This window comes from Acanthopagrus latus, chromosome 17 (assembly GCF_904848185.1).
Source record: "Acanthopagrus latus isolate v.2019 chromosome 17, fAcaLat1.1, whole genome shotgun sequence".
Lineage (NCBI taxonomy): Eukaryota > Metazoa > Chordata > Actinopteri > Spariformes > Sparidae > Acanthopagrus > Acanthopagrus latus.
Genome location: NC_051055.1, coordinates 27484785 through 27500491, shown reverse-complemented (window position 1 = coordinate 27500491; position 15707 = coordinate 27484785). Strand labels below are relative to the sequence as shown.

Here is a 15707-nt window from a genome sequence, read left to right as displayed (position 1 = left end):
CTGTCAGTTCAGAAATAAGAAAACCGCACAACTTCAGTGGAAAGACTTTTTAATAGACCGACAAAAACATCATATGTAAAGTTCCCGGATATGGAAGATGTTGGCACATTTAGAGTAGGCACATGAGTTCTTACAGTGCACCGGCTGCTCGTTTACTTACAGGAGATTAACGGCAGGGAACAACATCCTTCTGTTTCAACATAATGAGACATAACGCTGCTGCATGTGAAGCTTTTTGTTTCCTCAAACATTAGAACATATTTCGCTATAATCCTTTTCCTCCTGCTGCAGGCGCAGATACATTTTTAGTACTTTTATTTCATTATTAGTATTATTTCAGTGTATCATATTTCAGTAAAATTAATGTACAATAAGATGATATAAAACACTGATGTGTTTTTTTTTAAAAAGTGGCTTATTTTGTTACATGCAAAATTAAAGTTTGGAGTTTTTTTTAACAAAACTCATCAAAGCAATGTATTAAAGAAAAAGTTTATTTTCTGTATAAAAACAAACTTTAACTTTTTGAATATCCGGAGCTACCGATAACTGCAAATATGCCATCTGGGATTAAAACTATTATAACATGTGTGAAAGAATAAAGTTGGATATTAGCTTCCATACAGTTTATACACTTTTTATATCTGATACTGCAAAACAATCGAGCAGTGATCTCCAGTGATATGGAGCAGATCGATACCACTCTCACGTCTGTCAGTTCAATATAGATCTGGACCAAGCAGCCGGTTAGCTTAGCTTTACACAAAGACTGGAAACAGCTGGCCAAAGCTAACAATAGCACAGATCAGCTGACTAATTAACATGTATCTTGTTAGTTTAATATTTACAGAATTAAAGTGTTAAAACAACAATCTGTGATTTAACGTGGGGTTAGCATGGATATAAATGAGGGAAATCTGGATACAGTGTCTGAGGCGGAGTCATATTCATTCCTAGGAAAGCTGCTCAGTGGTCGTTAGGCCAAAATAGTTCAACTTCCTGTTTATGACATTACCAAGATCCTCTGCAATCTGGGACCTAAAGCGCTGCACAACAGACTTCTTCCAACCAAGCCGTTACCTTTGGATTTTAGAGCTCTGCTAAAGTCAATGGGAATAAAACAAGCCCCCAGGAAGAACGTTACGTATTGGAAACTGTTTAGTTACATCGTCACGTGATGCACTGTGGCCCAATAAGACTTTTCCCCGTCAGCTTCCGTTGTGAAAGAAGCGACTGTAAAACGGCAGATAACTAATTTTGAGCATCACAACCACTGTGAAATGACTCATTTCACTGTCAGAACTTTAACTAACGTTTACTCTGGTGTGCAGTCTCAATGGGCCACACAACACGGAAGATCTGATCCGGGATGTTATTTTAGGCCCTGGTGCATCATGTGATGTTGTAATTACACAGTTCGGCCACCATGTCACATTGGCTTCACAGCCTGGCGCTGTTATTGAAGCACTCGTTGCAAAAACAACAGCAGTGCTGGTGTGAAAAAAAAAAAAATGTCGGGGAGTTCCAGCTCAGGCCTGTGAGAACTGACCAGTCAGAGCAGACCGAGACCAAATGGAGCATTCAGACAGGGGGTGAATAGAGGTGTTGCAGCACTGGACAGCATGAGAAAACAACATGTTTTTTAAACATTACAGCACATTTTCTGGTAGACACCCACAATAAAAATGTGAACCCAAAAATGAAGATATGGTACCTTTAAAGATTTGGTGTCAATGATTTACTCATACTTTAACTGAACACCTCTTGATTCTACACCTGTGTGAACAACTGAGTGTCTAAAGATGATAAACACCCACAACAAATACTCAACTGCTGGCTCCAGCTTTATATCAACCATTTACCATTTCAAACTACATCGATATACAGTATGTAACACTATACAAATGAGACCATAGTTACGTACTTGACTTGTTTTCTGTATTTACTTCACCATTTTCCTGTACAATCTCTGTGATTTATGTTTGTGAACTTGTTAATGTCAGTTAGGAACATTCATCTATATGAGTAAAAACATTTATATTTCCCTTTTGTACAGATAAATCTGCTTATGTTTTCCAAATGTGTTCAGTTAGTCTGCAGCTTTTCTTTTTACACATGAAAATCAATAACTTGTACAAACATATTTTGAGATGTGAAAAAAAATTCACATAGTACATCAAAGAATTTTTAAAAATCCAGAAGATTAAGTCGATATGTTCTCTATCTTTGCTACGCTAATGCTAAAAGCACTGTTATTTCACGAGGTAAAAATTACTCCATGTGATATCTCATGCAAATATAAATACAGTAGAGACCTGACACAGAGAGGTTGTGGTTATGAGGCGGCTGCCAGGATTAAAACATTACTGCATCATTCTCTTTTTTCCCCTTCGAAGCAGAAATTAGCTCTTTCATCTGTGAGTCTGTACTGACAGTTCTCCAACCACAAACTGAGGTAAGACACTAGAACCCCTCTGGACTCCACCTGTAGTGTACAGCGTTAGTGTTTTCTCTGCGAGGGAAAACGGGAGCCATTGTTCTTTGATCGTCTTCGGAGTAAGAAGTCAGAGGAGTTCATGTGCTGTGAGGAGGCGGTGTGTGTGTGGATGTGTGTGTGCCTGTGTTTTGCTTCTCTGAACTCTCCTCCGAGTGTTTCTTCTGGTTCTTCTCCAGGTTCTGGAGATCCTCCAGCATCTCCTCGATCAGAGGTGGCATGCAGCCCGGGATCTCCATCTTCAGGGTCACCACCCTCTCAGCTCCTGTGGACATGGAAAATTAAAAAATCACGTTACATGCTGATTTTCCTTCAGTTTCCTTCCTGCACAAACAGGATTAATTCAAGATTCCTTCCCTTCTCAAACGATTCTTCAAGGACTATTATCAAAATAATATGTGACAAATAAGGGGCTTTATAGAGAAGATGGTGTTTTCTGACCTTTGGCGCTGATGCTGCGCAGGTCAGTGATCTTCATGAGGGCCTTGGGGAACATGAGGGGCATGCTGGGCCGCCGCTTGCGGGAGTAAATCTTCAGCGCCTCCAGCAGAGGCTCCTGCAGCACCTCCACCTTCGACGGCTCCTCCAGGTCCTGACGGTCTGATCAGAAAACAGAATAGACAAACATCTCATTTCAACCTTTCAGACATTAACTTTATCCTTAGCAAAAGTCAATATTTATTTAATCTATTTGCTGCCAAACTATGAAAATAACATCGACGTTCTCTTGCTGTTTTAAGTGACACCTGTTCTCAGGTTGTATTTTCACCTCCAGAGACGAGACAGATGGCGCTGAGGAGGCCGCTCTCTGTGTCATCCATCTGCAGCGGCAGCAGCTGGCCAGCAAATGTGAAAACCTGATCTGTCAGAGGTCCAAATCCAGCATTGTGGATCTGAGTGCGGGTCAGTGTCAGCCCGTCGGAAAAGGTCATAGTGTCTTGGTCTGGAGTGTAGCGAGTGCAAATCCTCAGGATCTGTAGCAGAGTGAGGAAGAGGAGAACAGACGGAACACAGATTTTAATAAAGTATCAGGTCATGGTGACACATATTATTATGATATTGACACTGATATTCAATTTACCTCCTTACAAGTTTTTTACTGATCGTCTGTTATCAGATTAATGTTGTAATGTGTCAGACACAAATACAAATTGAGAAAGCGTGTGTGACCCACTGGACTGCTTTTCTTACAGTGTCACATATTCTGCGTTTACAGTGTTGCCAGAGTGACAAACATGCGGCAAATGAGGAGGGCTTGGCAAGCACAAGTCCCTGAACGCCTCATCAGGGAGAAATGTGTAGAAATGTAACACAGCAGAGCTTTTGATGTTACGTGACACTCCTCCAGTGCTATCAGAGAACGTCAGAGTGAAGGATCAGGCCCTGATGGTGACGATGACAGACACACTTGGCTGTGAATGACAGTGGAGATGGAGGGAGGATGAAGGAGAATAAATCATGTGACACACTCTGCCTCAGGGTGGCTGTCTATCTGCCAGCCAGCATGTCAGTGTGTCGTTGGCAGGAGTATGAGCTGCCGGCGTGAATCAAGATCCACAGAAGGTGTGAAGGAGCAGTCTGCGTGTGTGTGTGTGTGTACATGTAATTCTCGTTATTCAGATTAAAAAATATTGGGTGGCTGCAGGTAAAACAAAACTATTTACAACTCACTAACTTATTTATGAAGCTGGAAGTTATTTTTGGAAACGCGCAGACGTACCAGGATGTCGAGGCAGGCAGTTTTGAGCAGAGTGATCTGGTCGGCGATGGTCAGGCCGGTGAAACCAGGCACTCGCTTGGCGAACTCCACCACCTTGATGATGCACTTGGTGGCGAGCTCGCTGAACTTATCCCACAGCCCGAGGTCCAGCTGGATCCTGTGGTCTGAGCTGGAGTTCTGGGTGGAGGAGAAAAGATGAAGAATATCTGTCAGATGTTTGTCTTTTAAAGAGATGTCACAGGTAACATGCAGGACAGCTGCTGCTACATTAAAGTGTTTAAATCCATCCACACATTGACACAGGGGACTTTCAGCTGCATTCCTGGATTTTTCGTGTCCATTTGCGGGCAGTGCAACAAGCTGCAAACACAACACTGAAATACTGTCGCCTTATAAAGTTGACAAACAATAACATCCTTCCTTGTTCATCTGGCATCGCATCCCTGAAGACCTGAAGAATGTGAATGTGAATTTAGCTGTGGTTTGTCTCCATCGACTCCTGCATGATAAGTGCAGTCATTTCGAACCTGTGCTGACGATGGATTACAACACAATGATAATGGAGCTTTTGGCAACAAGAGGCGCGTGATTTACAGCAACGAGAATGTTTGGGTCTCAGTAAAAGCTAAAAAGATATTTTACTTTGCTTTTTATCAATATCAATTTTAAGCACAGTGGATTAAAATGTACTAAGTTTTCTTCTGTGGGGTAAGATCATTTAAGATGATGACTCTTAAACTTAGGCAAAAAAAAAAACAATGATTCCTGATAACAATCAAACCACAAAGAACAGAACAACATGAGTCATTCTGTTCATATTCTGTTGACTTATCAAACCACTAAAATGTGACCTGACGGACATTCATGTCTTTGTGAAAAGGGCACCGCCACATACTTTATAGCAGTTGGACGTGTTTCATCAGGGAAGTCTTTTGTTTACTCTAATTGAGGCGTGCGCAGTTGTTACTGTTTGTGACGCATGTCAGCTAAATTTGCACGTTGCACTTTTGTGTGTATTTCCTGTTATGTTTTATCTTCTGTTAGCAGCCACTGTGACTACATCTACTAAAATGTTCGCTGTCCTTCAGCTATTATCCATGATGTCTAAATTGAATGAATCATCGGACCGAGAGGACGGCTTTCATCCTCTCCTCTCTACAGATTATTTTCTCTCTCTCGAGGAACATTATTTTAACAGTCAGGTCTCATGTTGTGACTCACTGTGGTGTATTTTCCCAGCTGGCAGAGAGCGGGGAAGGTCTCTCTGTGAGCCCTGCAGATCTTCTCCACCACCAAGCCGAGCTCTGCCGTCAGTTCATACGTCTCCATGATGGTCATCTTCACCGCTTCCTTCTTCCCCTTCCTCCGAGTTCTGTCATTTCTCACAGCTGAGGAAAAGGGTGACACAGTTTAGTACACGCTCTAGCAGCCTGGTAGATTTTAATTTCAGTAACAATGACAAACAGCACCAGACCGAAAGCACAAAAGTGTGTGAACACATACTGTAATTATGGCCATGTAGTGCAGTTTTGGTTTGATTACTGATAGAGACTAGTCACTCAGACAACTGCCTCCATCCCAATCCAGTGGAGATAAATGGATATTCAACAGCGTTACTTAAAGCATCTTAAGTTGACCCCTGAAAACTCAACAGGCCTTTCAGTGGACTACTTTCAGTGGGAGAAAGTAGTTTCCATTGAAGACAGCTGGCAGTAAGCTGTGTGGATTATCTGGTCACTCCGGGGAGCACGTGAAACCGGCTAATGGAGCCCAACCAGGTTAGCCTTTCATAATCGCTTCAATAATGGTGTCAACATGTTTCAGAGCGGCCTACTGACTGGGCTCAGGCCGCTACGCACATGTCAGAGGAGCCCAGGATTACGCAACACCTCTGTCTCTGCCTTCCCCTTCCTCCTCCTCCTCCTCCTTCTCCTCTCCCTCGATGCCCTACATCTAGTTGTCATTGTGTAAACAACTGCACTGAGATCGTATTACTCACTAGCCAGAGTGGTAGGACGCGCCGTTACATAGCATCTGCCTGTCTGCTACATGTGATGTATTTATGTAATATGTGTGTCTGAGAATGAAGGAGCAACAATGAGAACATGTGGATGGGTGGATCCTTCACTGCCGCCCTATCGCTGCCCTCGGCTCCCTGCACATAACACACACACTCTTTTCTAGGTCACTGCACTTCTGGGTAACACACACAGTTTCATTTTGTTTCTGTTGTGCAGCTGAGGCGCTAGAGCGCTGCTGAAAACTCCTCAATGAGTCACTCTCAAAAATAAATATTTAAAGGGGCTCCTGAAAGGAATGTTTTGCAGATAGTTTCAGTTTCATTTCCTGAGGTTGTTCTGCAGCCATGCTGCTAAGCAGCCGGGACCAAAGTCTCAAAACCTTTTAAAAGAAATTTTAACATCTAAAGAGTGGCACATCTTTTCAGTAATGTAGTAACTGTGAACAGTGTCAGCACTTCTCATTAGCAAATGCTGAAAATACTTAAATCTGTCCACAGTAAGCAGGGTGTTTTGGGAGATTAGAAGTCCTCTTTGTGAGTATTTCCACGTAGCAAAGTTAAACTGACATCTGAAAGCTGGCACGGCTCATTTCCGTGGTGCGCTGCTGCTACGACCAAAATCTCATATCCTTTCATATCCAGATAATGTTCTATATCACAAGCACATTTATATTACTACAAGGAATAAATAGTTATATAAAGTTACCACCTTTTTCTTATTATCTCTGCCAAGAAGACAATGTTATCACCTCTGTCCATCTGTTGGCTGGTTTGACAGCAGGATTACACAAAAACTACAGAACAGACTTCCTCAAAACTTGGATGGAGGACGAGTCTCAGCCCAGATTAGACACCATTACCTATTAGTGTGGATCTGGATGAAGAGACACATCCAGGTTTCCTTTAACATTGTAAAATAAGGCATTTTTCTACAGTTTTGTTAATTTCTCAGGGTAAAAAACATAGATCTTGATATAAGAAATTCAGGTGTATTTATGTGTCTGGTATCTATGAGTGAGTAAAAATGACAGATCCTAGATCAGGTAAGATTAAATTATTTTTACACAGTTATGAGTGGTTGATAATGTAGAGTGACACAGGGCTACTAAATTGGATATTGGATTAGGCTTGATTGAATTAAAGGGGACTGTTGGGCCTTGGTGTAGGTATCTGCAGTACTGAGTGTCATTGCAGTTTTATTTTGAATTATATTATCACCAAGTAAAAGAGTGTCTGATTATTTTTCACACCTTTTATTTAGAGCCTCTGCAAATTTTCCCTTGAGCATGAAACAAAATATAAAATATGAATGTATGAAACACGAAAAGGTGAAGAGAAAACTCTTCTACCATCTCCTTCTCAAAAATGACTGTGTTCACTCTCCTCCGTGTTTGTTTGTGTTGCGTTTGTTGAAAATTTCCTGCCTGCATTAATATTGTGTAGAAGAAATCAAAGAATCTTCCAAACAGCAGGATGGACACTATCACTTTTTCATCGTCATATGATACATTGTCCTATTGCCCTCGTTAGAAGACATTCCTCCTATTTCAAAAGTCTGAATAGTGTTATCTCTGCAACTGTAAGGATTTAAGCTGGTTATCACTTAATGACATTAAACACTTGGGAGGATTCCAGAGTCTTCACTCTAAAAGTGGGGAAGCTAGTTAGCATAGCTTAGCTAAATCTTTTCCCACAAGATGTTATTAATTTTCTTCATTGTTCCACATAAGGGCGTTGGTTCGGTGACAGAATTTCAAAGAAATAAATGCAGCAAAAAATAACTAAAATTTCCTGGATTGACTGAAATAGCCGCGTATCTGTTGTGGTATTCCTTCCACTATCAGGACAGATTAAATCTGTGTGTTAAGATCATTACTGTTCAAATCTGTAAAGTCTAAATCTGCCTTTCTCGCTCTGAGAGCTTCTTATATGAATCATTTATGAAACACGTAACTAGTTCTGCAAAACGCAAAAGATAAACCCGAGCTGATAATTCACATTTATGACACAAAGTGTTCTGTCACGTCTGACATCTATGAATCACTTTCTACCATCTGCCCTGTGCTTGAACATGTCGTAACTGATTCTCAGAACAGAAAAATCATGTTGTGGAGAGACATGTGTCATTTTGGAACCTTACAAAATGCTGCAACAGATCCAAAATAGCATAGCACAGCATTTTCAGCATGAGAGGGAGTTAAAGGGGATTTTTTATGCAATGAGTCCTCATGAGGCCTCCTGCTGAATCAGAGTGGATCCGACACTTACACTCCTTGGACATTCCCGCAGCGAAGCACCTCTGGAGCCGACAGTACTGACAGCGGTTCCTGGTGATCTTGTTGATGATGCAGTTTCTGTCTCTGTGGCAGGTGTACACCATATTTTTCTGCACGCTGCGGCGGAAGAAGCCCTGCAGAGGCGACAGCAGAGTAAAGACAAGATATTAATCATTCATGTTAGTATGAAAATAATCCTGCCTCAAGGATCAGTCTGGAATCGTTTGACAAAGCTGACAGGTATATTTATCATTTATTCTTAGTTGATAATGATATTATTGTTTCGTCTGTGCAAACACAATAGCTGAATGATTTGTGCACAATAAAACATCCTGTATAACTGTATAAAATATATGTACTTCATTCATTAAGATACATTCAACATTTACTAAATAATTGAGACATTTTACTAGAAAAGTGAGAAACCTGACCTGCTGACAGTGCTAGAGGAACCCAATACTTTTTCCCCTCTGGGGCCTAAACAGACACTTATTGTGTTTTTATAGTTAAGATCCACAGTTCAATCAATAATTATTTTTTTTATATAAATCAACAGCATTTTAACCTCACACAAAATAAAACAGTAACTACAGTGATTTGTATTCTATCTTTTCAAAAGTCATTTAATTATAATTCTAACTAGAAACATCTGGTGGGCCAAATCAAACTGAACAACTTTAGACAGCAAGGTCCTATTTTTGGAAATCTTACACTAAAGTGAAGTTGAAAAGTGACAGGACGCATCTTGTGATAACCATGACTGTCTGTAGATGAAGATGTTGTTGTGCCAGTCCATCAAATGGACAATGACTTACAGTATACACTAAACTGTAATTTCAGTTATTTCAAAAATGCATTAGTTTCTGAAAAGAAAACTGAATTTTCATTTTACGAAATTAGAAAAGTCATGAAGTTACACTGGTTTGACTTTTTTTCCTGCCCTGGTGGTCTAAGTATTATCTGTCTGTCCGTGTAAAAGCTGTCAACAGCATTGGGAAAAACAGCAAATTCCAATAATCTGTTTCAACAATGAATGACTGCTGTTTGGATCAGGCATTTTCATTTTAAATCACTGGATTGTTAGCACAAACGTGGGTTGGTTCTAAAAAAATACCACAGACTAAGACTTGAACTTAGTAACAGAAAGAAACTGTAAAAACAACTAAAACCGTAAACATACAATAAGAAACTGATTGTGTTGATGTTGTCGAGGATAATGTCACTGCGGCTGCAATATTGACAGAAAACCGTGTTGCTTCACACATGTTGTCGATCAAGACAAAGTTCAGGACCTGTAGTGATGTCGATGGTTTCCAAGTAAAGACAGGTTAATAACTGATGACTGTACCAAAACATCCTGCAAAAGTGTGTTACAAAATAAATGGTTCTATATATCTATTTTGTTTATTTCTTTGTGGGTTTTGGAGTCAATTCAAAGGTTTCATCACAAAACAGCATGACACACATTTATACAATGACCACTGAGAGAATACCGCTTTGTGGAATCCTCTTGGTGCATAAGTGAGCTTTTGAGAGAGGAGCTCGCCTGCCATTTTTACCTTGCAGCCCTCGCAGGCGCTGACGCCATAATGGTAGCCCGAGGACTTGTCTTGACACACAAAACAGGGCTTGTAAGTGCGAGGAGGGGGCGGCGGGGAGGACGGGCTGGCGAACAGGTCATCTGAGCCGGAACTGGAGCTGGAGCTCTGGCTTCCAACTGCTGCGAACACACAAGGAGGGAGAAGTGAGCACATAACATACTGTCAGTGACACATCTAAACTAAGCACGTGAGTCCATGACAGCAGCATGGTAGTACGATAGGAAACAGAACACCTTTGGGTTTTGGACTGTAGGTTTGAAATTTAGAAAAATAACTTTTGTTCAGAGAGGAGGAAAATAATCAAATATTCAAACTGTCTAATGAGCTGTTCAACTTAAAAAGAGTTGCAGTAATTAGCTTCATCATCCAGCAAAGGGTACCCTTAAAATTCTTGATTTAAGTAAACTAATGCAAAAAAAAAATTGGAAACCAGCAAGCAAAGCTGAGCCACAATCACAACAAATCTGAGAACTCGCTGCAACCCAAGTGATTCAGATGTCCCACAGTGTCAGAAAATTTTAAGACTACACCAGGAGATGAACCCCATTTGTCTGGTGACCCCACATCAGGTCAACTTTTACAGAAATACGGAATAATTAAAACCACATTGTAATGAAATGTAGTGATCACATGAACCGTTTTCCTTATCAACACTCTTTGCCCTACCTGAGGAGGAACAAGAGCTCCCGCTTTCAAGTGTATATCATAAAAAGAAAAATTAGCCACTAATGAAAGGCAAACAAACCAAAAAAAAAAGATAACCATAATAATCATAGATATAAATGATAATAATAAGAATACATTTCTCAGCTAAGCAATTTTTAATCCAAAGCATGTGAGGTCAAAAGCAGAAGTGTACAAATGATTATTTTCAGAATCAGTTAATCTGCCAATTAATATCTAATTTTCAGGATTTGCAAAATGGTCACCACAATTCTTTATAGCCCAAAGTGATGTCTTGATGTCTGCAAATGCTCAACAGTTCCCTTTAATTCAATCAAGTCTAATCCAATGTCAAATAAAACGTATTCAAATGTGGATCTGCATCAAAATGTACTCACCCATAGATACCAGCTTCCTCAATATACCTGATTTTTCCATCATGCATTATTTCTTGAGAAACTGACAAAAATGTCCAAAACCGCCAGATGTTAAGAACAGTAAGAAAAAAATTCCTGCTTCCGTCACCTTATCAGGATCTGCCCCAAAAATGTACAGGGGGCCATTCTGGGTTAAAACACATCCTCCGTCCAAGTTTTGTGGAAATCTGTTCAATAGGTGTTGTTTGATCCTGCTGACAGAGGGAGAAAACCTGCTGCAGCTCTAGTCAAAAGCATCAATAAATGGCCTCTTGGATTAGAGCTGCGAGGAGCTGCAAGCGTGGCTTCAGTGTTCCTCTGAAAAAGCAAGATTTGTGCCAAGAGTACACATGTTGTTGTAGCCTCTATGAAATCAGATATTTATAGTAAGATGTTTTGAGTAAATGGATGTTAAAAGTTGTTTCAATTGAGATGAAATCGAACTGCGGAAAGGCAGATACTCTTCTGAATGCTCAGGCAGTTCAGTTTCAGAAAGCTTCTATAGGATTTCAGGATTAGTGTGTACTTTAGTCTTCTGGCAGGACTTTTCTGTAAATCTACAACGATCTTATCAGCCTTTATCAGACTCTGAGGGACAAAGAAACAAATTCCTCCCCACAATAATGCAAATATATTATATATATATATATATATATACACACACACACACTGACACATGTGGTTGCATATCTGAATGTGCCCTTCAGGAACTAGGAACACAAAACTATGGAGTGAAACCCAAAGAGTCTCAGAAACTGGACAGTGCACGCTCCATCCAGAGAGAGCTGTACTCAGTCTTTGATTTCCATTTACGTCACAGACTGGCCCCAATGTATACAGCTGCACCTATTGTAGCACAACATTACCCTCCATTTTCCCAGTTCAGTGTTGAATCATTTCACTTCATCAATCACAACAGTCCACCCTCCCACTTTAGACCCACTTCTGAGAGGAGAATCGCTCCTGTCTCACTCTGGCCTCCCCGCCGACTCTCTGATCACCTCCACCACTCCGACGCTGACAGAAAACGAAGAAAGACTTTTTCAAAAGGGGACAAAACGAGAAAAATTGCTCATCTACATCCCCTTGAACCCGTGGCCTCTGGTTGAACCTGGAATCAGCGGGTCAAACGAGGACGCACCCCCCCCACAATCAGCCCGAGCGCTCCCCCAACACAAAACAATGCAGGAGCATGCCACAAGCCCAGCTGACTGATGAGAGGCAGCGAGAGGGCGGGAGACGGACAGAAAGTGTGTGTGGTGGGGCATGTAAGTGATTTGGTCGGGGGAAAGAGGTCCCCCACCACCCCAATTTAGCTGGTGTTACTTGACGTATGGAACAATGCATTCAGTTGTACTTAAATCAAGACAAATGTTAAGGGTTTAAGTTATTTTGAAGGGCTGCAACGCACAATTATTTTCTCGATTAACCAATTTGTATAAAATGCTGATCAGTGTTTCCGAAAGTCCAAGACGACGACCTCAAATGTCTCGTTTTGTCCACAAAGATATTCAGTTTACTGTCACAGAGCAGGAAATAAACTGGAAAATATTCACTTTTTTTTTTTTTTTTTTTTTAAATCATTCACAATAAAAAAAAAATATCCAAAGTGATGAATCAATTATTAAACTAGTTCACAATGAATCATTGTAGTGCTAGTATTTACGAGCAGGAAAGATAAGGTAGTGACTTATGAAGTGTACTTCAGTCGATTACAGGAAGGAGGAACCTGCATGATGTGGTTGGGTAAAATACTAAAAATATCCATCAGTGTATAAACTTAATAATAAATGTTAAATACTGCTAAATGTTATTCTTGGTCATACTGACACTGACAAAGAGGAACTGGAATCTTCCTGGTGAATTACCTCATTTCATGTCTAGCTATATACAGCACCCATAAATTAAACCTCAGTGCATGTGAGAGTATTTGAATTAGAGTTTTAAATGTTTCATCCTTTCTTTTTTAAATAATAGGTTAGATTAGACACTATGTAGGGACACAGTGAACTAAGAATGTCATTGCACTGACACGCTGGATATCTCTACAATAAAACCTTTGAATCCTTGAATCAAAGATCAATGGATGCATTTTTGTGTTGCAGCCCGAGCAGCTAACAATTAATTCACTGCATATTTTTCTGAATAAATGAATGCTTTGTTTATTCTATTAAATATCAAGAAGTAACAACAAACAACAAAATGACCCAGAGCCCAAAGTTATGTCATGAAATTGTTTGCTCTGTCTGAGTGACTGTCCAAAACCCAAAGAAACTCTGTTGTATACGACCAAAAAAAGCATCAAACTCTCAGATTTGAGAGGCAAATTTGCTGCATTTGAGCTTGAAAAATTACTGAAACTGTTTACTGATTTTCAAAATTGTTTTGATTCACTTTCTTTCAACCGAAGAATCAATTAAATCACCGAATTGTTTCAGTTCCAGGTTATTTGGTAATTTATCTCACGTCATTTTTTTCGATGTGCACAATCTTTTATCTCCACAGTGGCATTTTTATATGATCTTCTTGAAGTTTTGGAAGCATAAATAAAGTTTATTGAAAGTACACTTGCTTTATTATTTTTTCCTGGTTAAAAAGACTTCAGAGTTCAATTCATTTACGCAGATTTTCTTCCCTGAAATGTTTTGTGTTTTGGCATCTGAGATGTAAAAGCAGCATCGGTCTTTGGTGGAACGTAACAAAGAACATTTACTTAAAAACTGTTTAAGTATAATTTTGAGATACTTCCACTGCATTTCTCTGAGCGCTGCAGTGAAGTCAGGTGAATATTTTATTTAAAAGTAACATTTTTAACTTGTGACACATACATCAAACAATCTTAAACTGTCAGATACAATAAAATGTTGCTTCTATACTTTGGTGACTGACTTGTAATGGCATATTTTTTACATTTATTGTTGTGATACTTTTACTACAGAAAAGCATCTGAGGAGCAACAGTCTGACTCTCCTCTGACCTCCTGAGCCAGTGACCGTCCGGTGAACCCGCGGCGACCCCAACCTGACCGGCCCTGCCGCCCGTCCCAAAACACAGACCACCACACTGTCATGAACCGCTCTGTGCTCGCATACAGTACCCTGTTTTCATCTGCTCCCCATTTCTGTTAAAGAAAAGCTCCTCCAATAGGAAAGTTCTCACGAAAAGCATCACAATTCATAGATCAAGGCTGCATTAAAGTAGAACGAGTAACACTTTCCTTTAAACCCGTCCAACTCATTTGGTATTTATAAGCAGCATGTTAAACATTTAATGAATCGCCATAACACATGTTGAGTATTCAGCAATGACTGCATTTGAGAAGAAGACATTTTACGGTCACAACCGTCATTAGTTATGTATTATACAGCCTCCAATTATGGCTTTAATTCTACATCTGTTTACAACTACATTAATGTTAATTTAAACTATTTAATGACAAAGTAAAGTCCTCCAGACATGAATAAGACATGATTAAATCTAAAATTCCTAGTAAAAATGATACCAGCATCATTTATATTAATATCAAATCAACATATCTGGGATGAGGACAGAGATACAGTACAGAAGTCCTTAGATTTTCATAGTTCCCTGTTGGCCTATCAGTCCTCTTTAAAAGTAAACCTAACCTAACTCCTTAGTCGACTGTTTAATGGTCATATGGTCACTTATTTTATTGCATTCATGCTCTAAATGGTCTTTATTTCCTCTATGTATTATAATTTGTTGGCTTCTTGGGTTTATTTTACAGTTATTTTTAATCTATTCTATCGTCTTATTAATTAATTCTCGTCGTTTTCATTTCTTCTGTGCATCTGTGTCAAATCGTTTCACACTTTTCACAGCTGCTCCGTCTTGTTATCGGCTTGTCTGAACTGCAGCACCTTGTACAAAATGTTCAACACAAATTAATTAATCATTTGACTCATTGATTAAACCAAGCTGTAGAAAAGTCACAACAGGAAAAGGCAATACAACAATACAGTGGATTTGCCCCCATGTTTCCATGTCCATACGTTGTAAATATCCATCTACCCATCAGTGTGATCTAATGTTTTAAAATGTTATCGTGATGTCAGGATTATTTTTATGTACATCATAAGAATAATCCACGACACAAGACATTTTATATATGATGCATAAATCGTACTGTGATTATTTTGACAGATGCATATGCTCACAAAATGATCCATGATTAGTGGAAATGATTATTTCTGCATCACAGTTTCAAAAAATCAATTTGTTGTGGCATTTGCTGAGGTCTGTACCAAAATACAGTAACACTATTTATATACCAGAACATCTGCAGCACTGTAGAACTTCATCATAAAGCTAAACATTTGACCTTTATGTAAATATAGATGTAGCCTCTGTGATTTGGATATTGCATTTTGGCCATACTGTGTTTTGATTATATTTTGATTAATTGTGCAGGCCTGTTAGATATATCCCTTGAAATCATAACATTAGTACAAAAAATGTTGACATATTGGTGAGTAAACCTCCCTAATATCACTCTA

At 39.5% G+C, this 15707-nt stretch overlaps 1 protein-coding gene across 2 annotated transcripts in view; it reads right to left on the bottom strand.

Moving 5' to 3' along the window:
- Positions 1–32: 32 nt before the first annotated feature.
- The window catches only part of LOC119005375 (retinoic acid receptor beta-like), a 16683-nt gene continuing 1008 nt past the window's right edge, over positions 33–15707 (bottom strand). Inside the window, exons 2-8 of one of the 2 annotated variants that reach the window (XM_037072936.1) lie at positions 10070–10227; positions 8503–8644; positions 5436–5602; positions 4215–4391; positions 3264–3468; positions 2936–3094; positions 33–2759 (exon numbers count right to left, since the gene is read on the bottom strand). In XM_037072936.1, the coding sequence (XP_036928831.1) occupies positions 2575–2759; positions 2936–3094; positions 3264–3468; positions 4215–4391; positions 5436–5602; positions 8503–8644; positions 10070–10227 (1193 nt within the window). In that variant the 3' untranslated portion in view covers positions 33–2574. Of the gene's footprint in view, positions 2760–2935; positions 3095–3263; positions 3469–4214; positions 4392–5435; positions 5603–8502; positions 8645–10069; positions 10231–15707 lie in introns of both variants that reach the window. The other variant, XM_037072935.1, reaches the window with a different exon arrangement.